This window comes from Dendroctonus ponderosae, unplaced genomic scaffold (assembly GCF_020466585.1).
Source record: "Dendroctonus ponderosae isolate FM_Combo_2020 unplaced genomic scaffold, Dpon_F_20191213v2 Dpon_F_20191213_5, whole genome shotgun sequence".
Taxonomy (NCBI): Eukaryota; Metazoa; Arthropoda; class Insecta; order Coleoptera; family Curculionidae; genus Dendroctonus; species Dendroctonus ponderosae.
This window is the reverse complement of record NW_026018715.1, coordinates 10,153,748-10,174,124: the sequence shown is the minus strand read 5'-3', so window position 1 is coordinate 10,174,124 and position 20,377 is coordinate 10,153,748. Positions and strand designations below refer to the sequence as shown.

Genomic DNA, 20,377 nt, shown 5'->3' with positions numbered 1-20,377 from the left:
GGAACGAATTTGTGAGACTGATTGACAATTAATTTATGCCTCGTATCACGGTATTTGCAGTTAATGTCTAACAATGTTAAGTGGCAAGAAAACAGACATTTTTTTCGCAAAAACTATGAATGTTACAAGAATTTTCAAAGAGCACAAAATTGTGAACAAATGATTAGTGCATCAATCTAAAATGAGTTGATTTCATCCTCCAACTAAAAAGTTCTGGTAGTTTTTGTACCAGGACACTCAAGAATTCACCACTTGTCCAAAACGGATGAACTCGATTGTTTCATCAACATATGAGTCTTACATAAGAACAAATTCACAGCGAGTTTCACCAAAATACATCCTACCATTCTCCCGATATTTCAAAAACGATAATCTTTTTGAAGAACTTTGACCATCAATAGCAGAGAAGCCAGACATTTTTTGTTAATAAAAGTTAGGTCAGATCGTCTTCTTTTGATGCAAAGAATATCGTAGTATCCTTTGTGTGCTTACGGGACACCATGTATATCTATTTTACAACTAAGAATGTTTTCACGTTCACTATTATTAAAAGTGGTTGGGCGAGACAAAATTTGATGAGCGCTCGCCCAATCTCGTCCACCCTTAACGCCACCACTGACCGCAAGAGTAATAAGTTTTAACATAAAATAGCACGTAGATCACACACTATTAGCACGAAATCAGCAAATGTTCAGATGTGTCCAATTCTCCTCACACCACTAATAGTAAAATTTGTGGAGTGCCAAGTAAGGCCTTCTTCTCGTATTACATATAGGTATGTATGTATCTTTGAAACATGTTCAACTATCTCTGGAGAAACATTTTTTATAAGGTTTCCTGGCGTATTCTGTTCTATCAGCAATCTTTAAAAGTTCAACCATTTCTTCCGCATGAACGTCTTTAGTGAGACAAAGACACTTGTTTGTACGCTTCTATTACAGTGACTGTATAAAACGTATGTATAAAGACACTGTACTTAAATCTTTAGAGGTTCCTCATGACCCAATAACACCTTTAATGCCCTCAAATCAAGAAGAACTAGGGCATTAAGATAAAAATAAAATAAAAAATCACTTCACATCCTATCTGGGTTCCATCGACTTGCTTGGTGCCAGTTAAGATGTCGCACAGAGATCACCATTTTCTTCAGTATCATGCAGAAAGGGAAATAAAAAACCGATCAATGGAAGATAAATATTTATAATGAATCTTCCAATTCATTATGCATATGGATTCATAGGTTTAAAATTAAATATTTCTTAATTTACAATAGGTACAGGCCCACTGGATGACGCTTGGAAATCAGCGAATAAGAACACAATCACTATCACTATATAAGATTAAATACCTATATCTCTATAGAAAAAATAAATAGGTACATTTGGTATTTATTATTGTCTAATTACCAATTTACATTAAGAAGCGACATTGTTCCTTGTAGATGGTAGGCGGGGCAGTCAAAATCCTTGTAGTCCAAATAGGATCCGGGTTAAAGAGTGGTTTATCTACAAGAGTTTTTACAACTCGCGTTTGGTGATTGAGTTTCAAGCATCATCGAGCGGCCCAGGAGTCCATTCGTGCCTTTAATGTTGTTCCAGAAAAATGTTCTCGATTACTGTACGAAAATGTATGATTCGAAGCTCTTTGCTGAAAGCTCTAGTCCAAAGTCAGACCAGATGAATATTCATAAGCAATAAGTTTCGTTAAATTTGCCGTAAGCTCATCAAAAGCACGAATTTCAAGTAGGAAAGTGCAACATGGAATTAGTTATAACAAACATTAATTACAAGGAGCAGACGAACACAGTAGTGCTAGAGATACTAAATCTAACGGGTCACAACACACGAGTGAGGGTTCAACACCTTCAACACAAGCGTTGTTTTTTTAATTCTTTAAACTATCTGTTCATAAATTGTATAGCGATATGTTGATAATGGGACTGTTTTCCTTCTAAAATCCCCTTTTCTTAAAAAATTCAACTAAACTCACTTTTTGCGAGGGTGATAGCGACGATCACGCTAACGCTAGATTAATTCATTCTAGTTTGCTCTGAAATACTCCCTCAAATGTACAAGAATAATGTATTTGTTTTGAAAAATGTACAAAAAAATTGTACACTCTAGAGCAAGGAAAACAAATTTTCCAACTTTAACTATAAAGAATCAATCGCCACTGGTCTCGACTAACAAAGTCAAAAATAACAGCTGGTGTTAAAAGTCTATTTTCGATTATTAAACAACGTTCTCACCTTCATTGCATTTTTTCTTATCGAAAATAGCGTTTATAATCGACCCAAACAATCCATAGTGGCAACATATTTTCAGATTTCCCTGCTTTACGTGGAGCAGGATGTTAGAGAATTATAAAAGTGCATTCAGAAGCTTCGTGTAAATGTCCGTAGATATAGATTTAGAAATGTGCTAATCTGAGACAAACTCCCGAACGCTAACACTCCCGAAAGCTATAATGCATTTTGCCTATACATTTAAATAAAATAAATAGGTTTGGGGAGTGTTATTTTCATTCTAAACCCGATCGGGTTCTGAGGGTGCCTGAAATTAGCACATCTCCAGATCTCTACCTAATTACTAGAGAAACTTTTGGAGGCTCTGATGACGAAAGTTCCATTGTTCTTAGTGTTGAATGGTTGTCTAAAACCGTTTTAAGAAACAGAGTTGAAAATGCTTAAACTTGAAGAAAACAAACAGAAACTAAGCTCAAAAAGAGCGCACTTAAGAAAAAAACTATCAGAAAATTCCTAAATAGAATGTAATGAAAGGCGTTTTTTGGACCTTAAAACGACTTTTCTCACTAGCGAATTATAAGCAACGGTACTTTGCTCAAAAGGATTTTTTGATCATTGGTATGACAAAGGCCAAGGATAATGAAGAGCCCATTTTTAACCCAATTAAATAATTTACCGGAAAATAAATAAGTTCATCTAAAACAGTCTCATATTTTGCCGATTAAAAATAGAAATTTTATTAACTAATTCTTCAAAGAATGTAACTTTTTCTAACAAACAACAACCGATTATATTAAAAATATCAATTATATAACGTAAAATCCAACAATATTGAAAAGTATCATGCATAAAATCATTTTAATATATCGCCTACCTAACTGACTGATAAAAGGACTGAAGGTTGCTGATCAGAATTTGAAAAAACTACCTAAAAACCTACATGATACAAAATTATTACTTACTATTAAGAATAATCCTATGACAAGGAGTTAAAATTAATTGTGTATTGCTATTTTTTTTTGTACAGTGATAAGAATTACACTAAAGCTATTTTAATGATGTTTATTGAATTGCTGAGGTTCTAACTATTTAACAATCGTTTTTGGTATCAGCAAAGTGAAATTATTCGGCGTGATAATCCGGCAACTGAAGAACTCCCGATAAGTGGATTACAAAGCTGGCGTTTAACGATATTAACTTCTGAACACCACATACTTATTTAGATTTATTTCCAATGTTCTAATCTAAACATTTGAATTTATGACTATATAACTATAATATCAAGTTTTACCTTTATTTATGAAAAGTTTTAACTACATTAAATCTCACTTTTGCATCGAAATGTAGATGCAAGAATTCATTTACAAAAATTACTTGACCAATTGACACTTATGTTGATTTATTTTTATAAATCTAATAAACTACTAGTATAATGTTGAAAACGCGCAACACAAACATATAGAAATTGCTGAAAAACAACGAAATTAGATGTACAGGATGTCGCTAAATTGCCTCGCAAGATCGAAAGTGTACGTTTCAAAGTAGCAATAAATTAGGGGACAATTTATGTAATGGCAATAGCTAAAATTTTGCATGTTTAACATCTCTTTTAATCACCTCATTTTGGAGCTTGAATAACAACTGACTTAATTTTAAAGCTCTCCAAGAATTTTCTACCATTGTATTAAGGAGTAAGAGAATATTTACACAAGCTTTTCACAAGTTATCGAATTATTGAATAAAAAAGAATTAGGCACAATGAACAGATATTTAAAATTGACCCACAGTTGAAAATTGAGTATTGACCCACAGACTAAGGATTGAAATAATAATTTGTATGAATGTAATTTTATTTTTGTTATTATTCAGCTCAATTTAAAAATCAATGGATTTTTTCCTAGAATTCAGGAAGGCTTGGAAAATTCATATTTGCGATTTATTAAAAGTTTTAAGGCTTAATTTGCATAAAAAGAGTTTTGAGGAAGGCACAACTTTTTCTTGATATTTTTCAAAAAAATCGACCTCTATACCTTTTTTCGATCGACTTCTTAATATTTTGATCAAAAATCAGAATTTTACATGAGCGTTTTTTGAGCTAAAAGCATTTTTTCTGTCCTCAGAAACTCCTCAGTATGCGTATGGTATGGATGCTGCTAGAGGTCAAAAATGTAACCGAACAAAAATCGCTTAAAATTGAACAAAAATGTCAATTATTTCGAATTTGAAGCTTCTAGAGTGTTTCTCAATAAAGCTTTATATTCCTCACTTCCTTGTGAAGACGTAAAATTCAAGCCATTTCAAAAAACTTCACATTTTTCAAAAAAATCGGCTTTTACCCGATATGAAAAAACATCGCTTAAAAAAGTGTGGTGGTTATCGTTTGAAGTCTAACCAAAGCCAGTTTTCCTCATTATTTTCGCTCACTTTAAAACGTAAATATGATCAGGATTATGTTGATTCTCAGTTTGTCTTGCGAAACTTTTTGTCTCCTTTTCAAATTTGGCAATTTTACAATTTCCTTTGTCCTTTCCTACATCAGATTCAAAAATTATTCTTTGACTGCAGAACAGATTTGCACCAGAACGATTTACAGACAGACGGCACAAGAGCGTTTTCGCTTCAACTTAGTAAGCCAATAGTAATCTGTTTCAAAATCGATTGCTCACAACAAACTAAGAAAATGCGAATAAACTGAATAGAGCGATTTTTAGTCAAAAAATCGATAACCGCTTAAGCCAGTGCTTTTTCAACACATTTAATATTCATTCTTCATCTTTCGCTACCTTAATTATAGCCATCACAACTTTGAAAACTCCACCTATAAAGGCAATTTGACTACATCCTGCAGACCTACCAATTCCTCTTAAGTCTGATTGACCTGAAACTCAGTTGAACCAGAACAATGCTAAAATGTGACAAAAAAACCGCTTTACATGCCTCAAGTATACCAATACTTTGCAAGGATTTCCTAGCAAAATACTGTCCTCGACTTCCACCACAAAAGAAACTCTAGTGATCCGAATTCGTAATAAAAAAGCTACTTAGAAGGAGCATTTTGTATTTTGTATACTTAAGGATGTGCTGTTTTCGTTGTTTTCAACTGAATTTAGTTTGCAAGTCAATGACCAAACAATTGCGAAAACGCAAAGCGAAATTATTTGTAGTCGGTATTGCTAATTGCTTGACATCTAGGTAGTGCAGTCTACTTTAATATTTTGCAGACCTTACATAATGACGAAAGACTTTGATATTCTTACCTTAGAGATCTTTGAAAGCCTAATAAAATCGTCAAATTATCATAAAATCAATATTAGAACGTATGGATTTTTTCATTTGAGGAAGACAGCAGGAGAAAGAAACATGACGCTGTTATGATCAACGTCGGGGAATTAGTGGTTTTAAAAATGTATTGAATTCAGCATTTAAATTGCCTAGATGGACTACCATATTTAATTGTCAATCTACTGAAAACAGAAAGCAATTTGTTGAAACTCGCAAAAGAGCAAACTGATCATGGGCCTGTTCGCATGTAAAAATAGCCTATTTTTGTCAATTCATTTTACCAACAGCCCTAATTCGTCTTCCTTCTACTCTACATCCTATTTGATTTTTTAGAGTTTACGCATCCCTAATTTACTACTTTTTTGCAGGTACTGTTGGAAATTGTAAAAGTTTAACCCTTTAGGCCTCAAAAAGCTACTGATTGTGCAATTGTATGGTTTGCTAATATGCGTTTTCTTGACCCAGCATTTTCGCTAAATTCAAGAAAAAAATGATGGACCGAGAAACGCCGCATGAATCTAACAGTAGAACGTCCGATTCAAACATTTTTTACAGTAGTAGAACACGATTTCTTTAAGGAAATATTAATAGAAATATAAACGACTTTTTCAAAGAGAAACAACGTTAGAGGTCACCAACACGCTCAACTAAAAATATTCCTTAGATATAAAATGCTATAAATCTGTACATTAGTACATAAGTAACCGAGGAGAGTAAGAATTAATATTGCATCGATTGTAAATGTGCAAACTTAGAGGTTTAAAAACAACAAAACTTTCAATAATTCTTACTCACCACCAACGATAATAATCCCTAATCTAAGACGATCGAACAAAAATAATTACAAATATTTAAATATCACACCATTGTTTTAAGTTATAAACGCATAATGACGTTATTGCTAGAACAGTTTTTCCAACTTCTACAGTTATTCTCTACTTGCCAACATTAGTTTAACTTCAATATGAATACTAGATTTCATAACAACGGAAATAAATGAGGAAAAGCCAAGAAAACGTTCTGCCTTCGTACACGGTGGTGAATATCTCTGAAATATATAAAAAAGTGTTAGTTTTCAGCAATGAAAAGACGTTAGGCATGCATTCAGGAATATAACGAACAGACAGACGAGGTTTCGCAATTTATATACAATAACTTAACATAATAGTTTATACCAAGGAAGGAAATTGCGAAACCTCATGCTTTTACTGTTGAGGAAAATGTATAGTTTTCATCTGGAAAGAAGTGTCGATACCTGGGTGTATAAACTGTTAAAAATGCATGCATTTCCTAACGAGGCTCAAACTCATTACCTTCACAGCTTCACCCGAAAAAGATCTGTTGAAAGTCACTACAGGTTTCTGATAAAATCAACTACAAGATGCAAAACTGTGCATTCTTAAGCCCTATTAGCAGTGTGAACGCAAGAAATCTTACACAAATTCCTAGTCCACTTGTTGGACGCAACAAGTCACTGGGACGTTAATTTGAGTGTTTGTTCTGAATTATAGTGGGAGGACAGAGTAGAGTTTACACCTAAATCACACACATTTCGGCCTCGAATACTTACCAATAACATTTAGACTAGTCCCATATAGCCTCCAATGGTACATGTTAATATAATGGCCAAGATGGCCAGGCATATCGTGATCATTATTTTCTTCTGCAATATTTGAAAAGATTGATTAATACATTTCCGCTTGGAAAGCGTTGCAATTCAACTACATCATGTGCCAATTGTCACTTTATCATCGACATTCGTTGCTCCTTTTTCTACCAAAAACCCTTTCTTTGACTAGTTTAACTATGGAGAATTAATTGAGATTCCTTTTGGCATCTTCCAGTACTTTCCAGGAGCTTTTTGCATCAGCAGTCTTAGTTGATGAAGTTCCTGACTTTTTATAACGTTCAGCTGAATATTCGCATATTTCCTTCTTGGTAAGCAATAATTTGAGTTTCACTGGAATCGCTTGATCGCTTCCAAATGGAAACATAAAAAACAGCAACTATTAAGCATTCTAACTGAACTGGGTAACAGTAACTAGAAAATTCCTATGCTACAAAAACGAACCTGGATAAAAAACCTGAATAAACTCGAAAAGAAGTGCAGTTTAGCTCTTTGAAACTAACTCTAGAAAGCGATTAAAGTCTACTGAACTGTAATGCATCAACGTAACAGTTGAATACTCGAATGGATTAAAACAGAAAAGAACTGCCTGTTTATATATACTCACTATCCAAAAAATTTTGCGTAAATACTGGCAGAGACGATCACAATGAGTACTGATACGCACACCAAGATCATGATTTTCTTCTATAAAATCAGGATAGAAAAGGTTTAGTCGTGTAAACTACCAACTGGATTTAAAGGGAATTGCGCTAAACCAGGCAAAAATCGACTTTGCCGACCTCGATTGTTCCCTGCTTAGTGCCAGGATAAATAAAAATTTCTAATAAAACTAAAAAGTTGCAAAAGAAAAATGTAATAATAATTAATAATAAATAGTATGTTTATCAATATGTGCAGGCTCTAAAACTATATACATATATCAATTAAAAGTTAATAAACAATTAATTATAAGACGAAAAACAAAACTTTGGCCTGGAAAGTAAATGCACATTTCAGAAGGAATAAAACTGTATGGACTCAATAACATGTACTCTAAACTATTCCCAAGACAGCAATTTACCATTTTTTTGTATTGAATTGTGTCGAAACATTCAAACATTACTTATCCTTAACTTAGCCCTACGTTATTCTAAATTGACTCGGCATTGAATCACATTGTATGTCAATATATATTTTTCACATCTTTCACTACGTGCGGTAAACAGTAAACTACCGTCTCGAACATCAAAATTTTACATTAAACTCTATGTCTAACATGGAGAACTTGAATATATTATGAGTATTGCAAAACAACTGCAACTAACCAAATGAGATGCATAAAATGATCTATCACACAGTTATTCCTGTCGTCTAAAAAATCACAGTTCAACATAACGTATAGATATGAAGGTGAACAGTATCACTAGGACTATTAATTTGTATTCGTTTTTATTAAACTCAAAACTATCCTTGAAGAAAATCACGCAAACGGTCAAAATCTATTCTTTACAAGAGATATTTATTCAATGTAAATACTGTTCTAATAGGTAACACTTGCTATCAGTGACACAGAAAAATCTAGTGTTTCTACTAATACCAAGAGTCGATTTGCATCCCTTTGCACAACAGCTCTTGGTATTAACATTGAGAAAACGATTATATGGGATTTTTTTTGCGTTAGACCGGTTCAACTTAACATCAACAAATCATTGAAAACGATAACCAGCATGATGAATGAAGTTCCGGCAAAAATATGGCGAGTAATCTTCAAAAACTCCTAATTAAACTCTACGTTTTGTTAAATAAAAAACTGATTTAAGGCTCGAACGCTCCCAACATTTCCTCGGGGGCTCGCATGGATAACAAAATTGACCTTAAACCGTTTGGAAGCGCAAACAGTTATTACTACTGACTGTTAAACCTAGAAACAAATCAACTTTATTAAATACAAACGAGGTTTCGATCTTTCTTTGTCACTTTGTATAGAATCGAGTGCGGTAAATGTAGATACGGGTAAAGATGAACATGATCGATTTTACCGCTGAACTTTTCTCGTTGGAAAGTCATTATCGAGTGAAAATTGTTGATTTTACTCCACTCGGTTCTACATGAAAAAACACACACTGATCAATCCACAGTATTTAGCTGCAAACAAGCCCAGAAATTAACAAATGTAAAGGCAATAATCCTACCGGCCCCAAACGAAAGTGACGATTTTGCAACGGAAGCGACAGAGTTACTTTTTCGTAATTTGGTTTGTAAAGCAAAAATCGCACATATTTACATTATTAAAAATTAGGCTTTTCACTTCAGGCAAAAGTACCGTCATTTTGCAGCGAATTGAAGGACGATATCAAGCAATGTTCCTTAGATATCTATCGATATTTATTGCTTACATTTCTGGTGTTTCGACTCAACTGAAATGGTTGGCAAAGAGGATTAACCACCTCGAAAAACACGACATTCTATCACGAAAAGCGTCGTTTGAAGATTTCTGCATACTACGCACATGTACCTAATAGAAAATCGAGTGAACATTTTTAAAGTTCTCACTGAAGATGACTAAAAAGTACTTACACTTTATGGAAGAATGTTCGATAGCTTTATAACTCCGCAACGAACTGTTGCGCATTGAAAATTTTCACATTAAATGAAATCCACATGTACAGACTAATCTCGTAGAACCTTTCCAGATCAGAATAAATAACTAACTAATAGAGAAATAAGGGAAAATACCATCTAAACTATAGTAAGTAGATATGTACAACTTCTATTAAAATGGCTAATATTTCAAATTGCCCCTTTAGTTTAATGGGAAATTCAATGGCAAAAACTTGTCGTTCATTCTCTATGCAAAAAGACAAAGCGAACATTCATAGAGGACGAACGAAGGAGTCGTGACTTGTAACAGCGGGTTTCCATTAATGTTTCATTATGTAATTAATCCATTAATTCCTAAACTATATATTAATACAGGCAGTTTTGTCGGTGTGATAATAAACTCTGGTTAATAGTATGTAGAAAAATAATTCATTACAGCAAGTTCAAGGTTCCAGCCTCACTAATTCAGTTAATAAAAGCCATTTTAATTCACAGACTTTTAAAGAATATGCCGTAATGCTGTAATGCAGTATTTATCACAATTGAAGCTAGATAACTTTTTATCCAAAAAAACCATCTCATTCACGATGATTTTTTTAAAAGTAAATTTAATCAAAACTGTGTTTATTTGGTTGGAAAGCTTGGTAAATACTGCATCGCAAATTTGCATCTCAACTAAGGGCGCTCAACCAAACTATCCTCTAAACATAAATTTATTATTTGTCCTGAATTTACATGTATTGCGAAAATCCCTTAGGGCGACAGCGTTGATGCCAAAATGGCTATAAGTACTATGAGAAGTATTATTAGACAAATGATAATGAAGATCTTTTTCTGGAAAAAATAAAATAATAATTATGATAAGAACTGAGTAAAATACCTGAAAATCGGCTTTTTGGCAAATTAATCATCAGCAAAACCATTCACATATTAGAGTCAATGATTCTTTGGACTTAAAATAATTTTTGGTGTGAGTAATTTACCAAATAGAGTACAAATAAAACGAATGCACAACCAAAACCAAAACGGAATTGCCTTCCAAAAACTAAGTTGAAAATGGGCCTATAAAATTAAACCGCTTTTGACTTCCAAACTCATTTTCAACTTAGGAAAAGACCCAACTTTCACCAACTGCCATGTCTTTGCACCAGGAAGAGTTAAACTCCTGTTGAATATCTGATTAAGAACCAATGCTGGTGTAAATCAGGTCACCATTCCAAAACATTACAAATATGGTGATGGCTTTAAGCTACAATGCTGAAGTTGCTAGAAAATAACGGGTTGTTTTCTCATTTGAGATCGAACAAAAATTAGTTCGGACATCAAAATGTATGAGTAAATGACATGAATTTGGGGTGAAAACAACCCGCTATTGAAAGGAAGTGTTGAAACGAGAGTATAGGAATGTTTTCCGTAACGGGGTGGGCGTTTAGATTGCTGAATATGTAAGGGCAAAGTAGTTTCCAAAATCTATGGAAATTCGACAGAAAATTTGGAATAGTAGTATCCAAAAAAACGAGCTCAGTATCGCGCATTTAAWGAAAAATAACTGGAGATGGAAAAAATCGAATGCGCTGAAAGAGGGCGTATGTAAATCGGTAATGTTTTGTCGTTTCGTCTTTATMTGAATGGTGTGCAAAGTTGMAAAGCTTCAAAGTACTTTGGATGTACTAAACCAGGATTGCCATATTTTTTCTAAAGTTATTAAAAAAATGAAGAAGCATCCCATCGCATAAAAAAATGTTAGAGTCTGAAAAGCTTTGCAGACGCTCTAATCTATTCAACGCCATCAAGTTATTTTAGCTTCTAATAAATCAAAACATTCTTTCTTCTAGCTTGTTAAGCTATTTTCAGCRATTTGCGTGAACTTTCAAGYGTTCATTATTTTGYCTTGAAAAARATTCAATAAAKKAAATCCAATTGGCAAACAACTCAAACGACTTTTTACATGAATACTGGATTAATTYGACTAAATCATTCGATTAAATCATCTCGATTACAAGTACAAATCGATTATTCCCATCACTTTAAACCACTTACACACTTCCATGCATCCAGCATACTTTCGTGTAGCTGATCAATGAGTTAAATGCCAGGAAAATTCAACTTCGTTCATGAATCATTTCTAATAATGATGAATTGAAATATCGGGAGGTTTTCTCCATCGGGGCCCACTCACTATCCAGCAATCTGAATCGCGAATCGCTTACCTTCCTCGCTTTGCTTTGGTATTCTTGTGCAGTCTTGAGCTGTTGATGGCCTTCAGCCACGTGATTTTGTGTAGTTTCGACCTGGTATTCGATCCGATCCACCAGTTCACCCTGTGTTTGGGAGAGTATCGAGTGGGGAAACACATGGGAGATGGGAAGGTGGAAAATTGATGGAAACATTGGCAAAAGGGAACAAAATCGAGCCACCACCGCAGAAAATATACACGCAAAACGACAGTGATTATGTACAACACCGAGTAACACATGTAAGTGACAAAGGGCACACAAAGTATAGTTAGTAGTAACAGTTAATAGTATCAGTACATTTAGTGGGTGCAACACAAGCCCATTTATCAGAAAATACCAAACAAAGTCGAACGACAAAAACGGGAACGCAAAGGTGACAAAGGACAAAAAGGAAGCGAAACAAAAATAATAAAAAATTAAAAAGCAATTTTTACACAGTACTAAGGTCTAGTTTCTAAGGTACGACTCACCCGTCGGGCACGACTCTGATACCGCAGAGCCTTTTTGGTATCTTGAGTAGCCGTTTGGACATAGTCCACGGCATGTTCTACATGGAACTCAATACGATCAATCATTTCCCCCTATGAGATGAAGAACCATGAAAGAGATGCGGTTAGTTAGAGTACAAAATGCATTTCACTAATATTGGTTAATTCCACTACAAATGATAATCTTTATACAGTAGACGCCATAGTTGCACCTACAGGGATAATTGAGTAGCTCGCGACCAAAACTAGTAGTTTTATTTGTCTCCTCTCAAGTATTAACAAGTTGTTTTTGACAAAAACATTATTTTGCAAACATAAAAGATTTTATGTGCTTACATACAAAAATCTGTTATGAGGTTTTAAATAAAAAAGTTCGTCATACAGACTTTTTCAATGCCTTCGTTTCCTTAAACAAGCGGGAGATTTTGTGATTTAATACACTTTGCACAATAAAACGTAAGTTTTTTTTTAATACGGCGTATGCTTTAAATGTGAAACTCATAGGCATCTACCATACAATAGTTGTGTTAGATGTGTTATTATCATGCACTTTAATTAATCAAGTACATTAATCGAAATAGCACCAAACATGCAATTTTTGAATGGCGAAAGCATAATTATTCCTCTGTGTAAGTGATATTTGAAACCTGCTTGACTTAATAAGAAAATCACGAATTTAATTTTACCTTTATCGCTAGAAACTTAAGAGATATTCATTAAAATTGCACAACAAATCATGTTTTAAATGGATTCATTATTTAGAATACTATAAATTAGTTCAACTAAAAGTAGAAAGAGCCTAAATAATATGTATCAAACCACATACTTAAACACCGCTGCAGTTAACTGAATGAGTGATCGAAATGTTAATCATACAATTAAGAGAAACCCGGAAGAATAATGTGGCATGCACAAGGCGAAAATGATCTCTCGAAAGGCTCCGTAAGAACTCGGAAAAATCAACTTTTTCTGCTAAATTGACAAAAAATCCTATACTTATGACTAGTTTTTGAGGCTCAACAAATGATTGAGTGGCAATACAGTGGCGGCTCATGGTAAATWCTTCGGGGCGTGAATTTTAAAAATACCTACATTTAAAAAATCAACATAACGCRTAGTTGTCCGATAGCAACTTACTGGATAAAAATAAGGATGTTTGCAAAAATWRCGTTTTTTGTCTTCCAACTTTACTTAAGTCTTAAACTCAAATTGTTTGCCAAATTTCAGTTTACTTCAGTACATTTGAAGAAACTTRATATTTTTTTCTGCAYTTTCGCATGCGGGTTTTCTGAGCTCAATGGGTTCCTTCCGCCTTAAAAAAACTTCCCAATATGAGCATGTATSATGTTTGAGTTTATAATAAGGGATCTTGGGTTAAAGTTCGCGACTGATYAAAAWTCGCTTAAAATCAACGRAAAATGTGAATTATTTTGAATTTGAAGCTACTAGCGTGGTTTTCAATGAGCGCGTGTAATTTATMGYTATTTTTTTTTAATGAAAATAACGTAGAATTCGACACATATTAAAAGACTTGCAATTTTTCGAAAAAGAAATCGAACTSTACAAATTAGAAAATTTTCGGTCAAAAATAAAAATTTCACATGTGTGTTCTTTGAGCTCAAAGAATTCCTTTGGCCTTCAGAAACTCCCAAATGTGMGTATGTATGATGCTTAAAGCTTATAATAAAGGAGATATCATCRGTTAAATTTCACGACAGATTAAAAATCGCTTAAAATAGACCAAAAATGTCAATTATTTCGAATTTGAAGCTTCTAACKTSTTTTTCAATGAGCACCTTAAATKTATCGTTATTTTTGATAAAAATAACGTAGAATTCGAGATGTTTTAAGAAACTTGCAATTTTTCGAAAAATCAATCTCCATCCCTGATGAAATTCGCGGTCAAAAATAAAAATTTTGCATGCGTGTTTCTTGAGCGCAGTGGATTCCTTGGGYCTTAATAAACTGTCGTATGCGTATGGATGACKCTTGAGTATATAATARGGAAGATATCGTCGGTTAAAGTTCGCGACTGAGCAAAATTCGCTYAAAATGGACCRAAARCGCCAATTACTTCGAATTTGAAGCAGCYAGCGTGTTTTTCAATGAGCATCTTAAATTTATAGCTACTTCTTGATCAAAATAACGTAGAACTCGAGACATTTTAAGCGAKTTGCCATTTTCCGAAAAAMTTGACTTCCACCCCATATGAAGTTTTTGGTCAAAAATCAAAACTTTGCATACGTGTTTTTTGAGCTCAATGGATTCCTTTCACCCTAAGAAAGATTCCAAAATACATATTTAACGTGTTTGGGTCTATAAAAAGGAATATAAACTTATGATCAAAATGGCCTAATGGGAGAACCGCCACTGTAAAACACAAATATTTCATAAAATATTGATTAAAACTATTAGAAAATTCAAACAATTGACTTTGCAGCAGCTAAATTGAATAAACTGCGAACGGTTTCAAGCTCATCACTTGTCGAGCCCAAATAAGATAAAATATTTGGCATAATATCAATCGGCTTTTTTCACTCGAATAAGACAATTTACCTGATTCTCAACCAGCATGGCCATGTCCATGAACATGTCATGGAGCTCCCTAATTGAGTTCTCTAATTTAATAATATCGGCGTGTCGGGCTTCTATATCCGCTAAGGTCTGCTTGGCTTGTTGCGTTTCCATTATGATCTGCAATATAGAATAAGTTCCCTTAAGTACACTGGAGAACGGCATTCATTAAACGTGCTGATAAATTGCTCTATGGAAAATACATGTCAGCTTCAAATAATGCGGAATTCGGCAATTTGGCGCAAATTGTCTACCGCGAATAAAGTCGCTGCTAAATTATTGTTCATTTCGCTTAGACAATGCCACCGGCTTAAATTCGACATATTTTGAAGCTTATATACCTACAGGAACCGAAAAGTACAATTTTGAAAATGTATAAGCTTAAATCAATAGAGATCGTGGATTCAAAATACAACTTGTTTTTTTTTAATAGAACATCCTGTATATTTTTGTATTTTCGATGAAAATTTGTCGAAAAACGTGAAGTTTTTGTTCGTTCACAAAAATGTTAATAGCTCAGCGCCCATTTAAGTTAGAAAAGAGAAAGTTGCTAACTAAACTAACTTGATTGAAACTAAAACTGATTTTTGAAAGGACGATTAGCGGTCTCCAAAAATGAAGCTTAAACCTTGAATTTTTACCGAAATCTTAGTCAGCAAATCGAACAAATTTTCAAATTTCTACCTCTAGTACATAGTTTTCCATCTATCGATAGATCAAGCTCATTATGGAATTCCCTCTATTTCTTTCCCCAGAGCTTTAAGCCCTGTGAGCATAATCTGCAAATCCCATTTACTTTAAACAGGCAGACAAATACTTACACCTTGAGTAAAGACAGCGGAATTATCCTGCTCTAACATTTCCTCTAGTTCTTCATTGGTGGTTGTTCGGCCAGCTAAATGGATTAGAAGCAATTAGGGGATATAGTTACGGCAACTCGTATGCGTGCGATTTCGTCTTACTGATTTCCAACTGCCTCATTATCCGGGCTTTACACCTTTCTCGATAGTCGGTTTGAGTCCGGTTGTATTCCGTCATCACCTCCACAAATTTCCTGGATAGGGTCGATTGTTGGATTTTTCGTATCCTGAGATCCGCGGAATTCTTGTTGTTCGTTTCCTCATTGTCTATGCCCTGTTCTATCACTAAATCCAACAACACAAATATCAATATAAAAATGTATTTATTTATGATTGATTTTTTTAATTCAATGCAATTAGGAATTTTTGTCTATAATAGAAAATCAGGCTGCATATATTGATATATCGGCAGTGAAATCACTGTGTAACTTTTCAATAACCGTTAACAACTCAAACAGGAGATAATATTCTTATCAGGACTAGGATTACATCAGTCAACAGATCAGGATATTTTATTATATGTTAAATAGTTATTGACGGGCATAAAACTTGGTTTCTGGACCCCATTGCTTAAAGAAAAACGATTCGAACTTTATAGCGTTTAAAAACATCAGCTAGTTGCTAAACGATTTTTTATGCAAACTTTGATAAATGGTCAATTATATTAAAATTATATGTATAATAAATAATATTTTTACTTGTTATCGAATACATACCCTTTAACTTGGCGCGCACTTTATTGGCAGATTTCTTTATATCGCTCATAAGGTCCTCAAGTTCCTGTTTGGTCTCTAGAAAAAAAAGAGAAATTGTTCAATACTTGCAAGACAGAAAAAGTAATTTCGCTTTTTTCTTGAAATGCGGCTCGCATACAGATTAGAATGCAAGAAAAATTGATTTCTTGCGGAGTCTGAAAGTTGTTTCAAAACTTCCTTAAAATTCGGAACTCGCCAAATATTCGTTCAACTTCTGATGGCTAATTCCCGAATTGAGAAGGTCTGGAACAGGAGCAACGGGAAAAGAGAAAACATATTTACTAGTTCCTTTAATGATAGCTGGTTAAAGCCAAATTTTCATTTGATTTTGATGAAAGTAGATTTTTTTAATGAGAATAAAGAATAATGCTCAAAATATTAAAGAACTTTTGAAAACATTCGAAAGCTGGTTTAAAATGCAATTGCGGATTGCCAAATCTATCTCGCATGCAGATTATGATAGCAAAAAACAAAAATTGCCTTATCACCAATCTTAAAAATGTTTTCTAAAGTTCTTTAATATTTGGAGCATGATTTTTCAGTTCCATTATTCACAATTTTCAGTAAAAAATCCACGTTTATCAAGATCGAATGTTCATTTGTCCCCCCGCCTTTGAAGATTATCATTCAAGGAACTGGTAAGTAGCTTTTCCGCTCCCATTAACTAAATATCTTCCTGCTCCAGACCTTCTCAATTCGGGCATTAGCCATCAGAACCCCTAAAAATCGATTTTCCAGGGCACCTATTTTATTTGAGAAAACGAGAATCTGACTTATCGCCACTCTCTCTTTCTGTCTTTCTCACGGGGCCAGATTCCGTCTATTCAGTATTCCCTAGATCCGTTTTATTAAAGGGTAAAGAGCTGCGAATCAGGAAAGACTAGAAAAGTAATAAAAGTTGCCGAACGACATGATGTTATCGTATATTGAAGTTTTGCCCGGTATAAATTTGTTTTCCTTTCGGTTACTCGATGAGGCCGGTGGGAAGTTTCAGCCAGCTAAAACCTCCACAGATAGATTTTTCCTTTGGTAGCATCCATAAATAATGACTTCTCTCGTCTCGGATGCTGACTGACTTTAATAGAGCAATTTGCTTTTTATGGTTATTTCCGTTTAAGAATAAATCTCTAGGGATTTTGATCAGAACCGGTTTGCTCCAACGCAAAAACGTTCAGTCCACCGTATGCTAAAGACCCACAATAGGTCAACTTGATCCATCGCAAACGGTCATCAATCACTCTATCCGGAGCTCTGAAAGAGCGTCTTTATTTAAATCCGTTAGAGTCTTTTTTAATATTCCTTTGTCATTGTTGAGAAAATTCCATTCGCATTCACAGTCCGGAATCCACTCCAGAAGATAATGTGCTTATATTAGCATTCGACATACTCTGCAAATCATCAAGTACCACCCCCATATAACGTCTCATTGGAAAATAACGTAGGCGAAATGGGATTCAACGTAATTCCGGGATTTTATGGCGGCGTGGGCGCAAACAGCAAAGAATGATGGCTATTTTCAGTGTAATATTGGACGTACATCGTGTAAAATTTGTTTGCTATCTGCGAATTTTGTTGGTTTCCTATTTCCAATTTATGTCTTTGTTGGGTCGCCTCACTGATAATGTTTCAAGCGATAATAGATTATATTGTCGACTGGCAGCATTTGCGTATTTTTGCTTTTCATAATCAAAATTCTGGGAAATTGTCGAAAAATTGTCAACGCCACTTTGCCACTAAAACTGCTAGAAAAACTGATCAATCCTTTCGCGACCATTGCATGAAACTGGTGCGTTTTTCGGGCTTTTAGGCCGTCGTGGAAAATCAGTTCTTCCTGACCTTCGAAAGTGTTGAAATTATCAGTCCAAAGCTTTCGAACAAAACGCCCCTAAGAATGAAGAATAAAAAATACTTTGTCTCCAAGACCTAAAAAGGTAAAAAACCCGAAAAATTCACTAGTTTCAATCAATGGAGACAAAAACCGAACTCTCTTTAACTTCACCACTTTTTGCTTTACAAGAGTAGTGCACTTACGAAATACCCTTTAATTTCATCGCAATTTTCCAATATGAATCCACCTGGAACGTTTTTTCACAATTTATAGTCGTATGACCCACATCTTATGAATGCGTTACAAAGGTGACGTAAACCTTCCAGAAATCTGGCAATTTATGCGCGAAAGATCAAATAATGTGTTGCTCTAATAAATTCGCAGTAAACGCTTACAGACACGCACATATACATGGAAAAATATTAAACTAGAGACGATTAACATCGCGCATAATTTTTTCGTGCACGCTTTTTGTTTCCGAATGGCTGGCTTAATAAAGAACACCCAACTGGCGGTTTTCAAAGGCCAACATTCGAAAATAAATGGAGATATTACTTAGGGAAACCATTAGTAAAGGGCGAGCCATTATGGGTTTAATATGGTAGTGTTTTAAGTGGAGACCATTCACCTTTAAAAGCTTCTCATTTTTATGAGAATTTTTAATTTTTCCAAAGTCCTCCACCTGCTCCACATGCGCTATCTTAATCTCTCCTATCGCATGAACCTGTTAAACGAACCAGCGTGACAGAATTATTCAAATCCTTGAAAGCAAATATACCTTGCCCAAAATAAACCTTGTTCTAGTTTCGCATCGAGAGCATGTGCCCTGTTTCCCAAACAATGCATCTCAAACTCTAAGACGTGACTATTTACTGCTTCCTATCCGACATCTTAGTGGCTATTTCGGGAAGTAGCAGCAAAACAAATGACCGAAAACAACAGTCTTCAGTTGAAATCGACAGAACCAACATCAGATCAAGTGAACTAGACTAGATTTCCTGTCCAATAAACATCGAAGTTTTCCATTTCTATAGAAATCTAGCCAGAAGTAGGGCAATAAAGTTTGACTAGTATAGATTAAGGCGGACCAAGCAAATGCTTGTTTGGCCCATAAATCAATCACAGCCCATTCCAGTGTTCCTGTATTACACTTTACATCCAGACTGTTATCAATCAAAATCCGCCTTTTGGGGCTTATGAGTGCCCTTTCGACTTCACCCCCAAATAACCCCGGCAGCCTCAATAAATCATGTCTAAGTTTCAATACTGGGGTTTTTAAAGCCTTCAATACTGCCTGAAGGAGTTATATAATAAATGCCCACTCGCGGTGGCTTTGAGCACCGCATTTAACACCTGGCATGGCAATAAGAATTTTTCTGGCACTTTCCAAACTATTTCCAGACTCGATTACTGGCGACGATAAAACTTTAACAAATGCTTGTTCCCGAGAACGAGTGAGACCCGGGTTCAGGCTGGATCGATGAAGGCATTCTCATTTTCTTTCATCCTAGGATTATTGGATATGATATAGACCAAAGTAATTTTTGCGACAGTGTCTTTTGGTCTGATGGGAATTCGCTTTAAAGCTGCTAACAATATGTCAACATGCTAGCAGGGGCGGATCCAGCTTTAAAGTCAGGGGGGGGGGTTATGTAGAAAAAATACTATTCTGTTAACTTAAGTCTTCTGTTAACTATGAAATTGAGCAAAATGAGCAAGAACGCTCGTTTTTACATCATTCCAGAAATAAATAAATGGCCTTTATTCCAAGTTTCTAAAGAACCATTCGAGCCACAGAATTCATTTTGGCATCGTTGGATAGAGAATTGAAAAGTCGATTCAGTCGTAACAACGTGAGTGAGGAAATTTGAGTAGTTTTGACCCAGAAAGCGAAATTT

At 34.6% G+C, this 20,377-nt stretch overlaps 1 protein-coding gene across 6 annotated transcripts in view; it reads right to left on the bottom strand.

Moving 5' to 3' along the window:
* Window positions 1-1,182: 1,182 nt before the first annotated feature.
* Window positions 1,183-20,377, bottom strand: part of LOC109535165 (syntaxin-1A) — a 47,212-nt gene continuing 28,017 nt past the window's right edge. The window contains exons 4-10 of one of the 6 annotated variants that reach the window (XM_048666861.1): window positions 16,613-16,687; window positions 15,999-16,181; window positions 15,858-15,931; window positions 15,019-15,156; window positions 12,445-12,555; window positions 7,762-7,841; window positions 1,183-6,575 (exon numbers count right to left, since the gene is read on the bottom strand). In XM_048666861.1, the coding sequence (XP_048522818.1) occupies window position 6,575; window positions 7,762-7,841; window positions 12,445-12,555; window positions 15,019-15,156; window positions 15,858-15,931; window positions 15,999-16,181; window positions 16,613-16,687 (662 nt within the window). In that variant the 3' untranslated portion in view covers window positions 1,183-6,574. Of the gene's footprint in view, window positions 7,191-7,761; window positions 7,842-7,994; window positions 12,059-12,444; window positions 12,556-15,018; window positions 15,157-15,857; window positions 15,932-15,998; window positions 16,182-16,612; window positions 16,688-20,377 lie in introns of those variants that run through there. The other 5 variants (XM_019901024.2, XM_019901023.2, XM_019901026.2 and 2 more) reach the window with 5 other exon arrangements.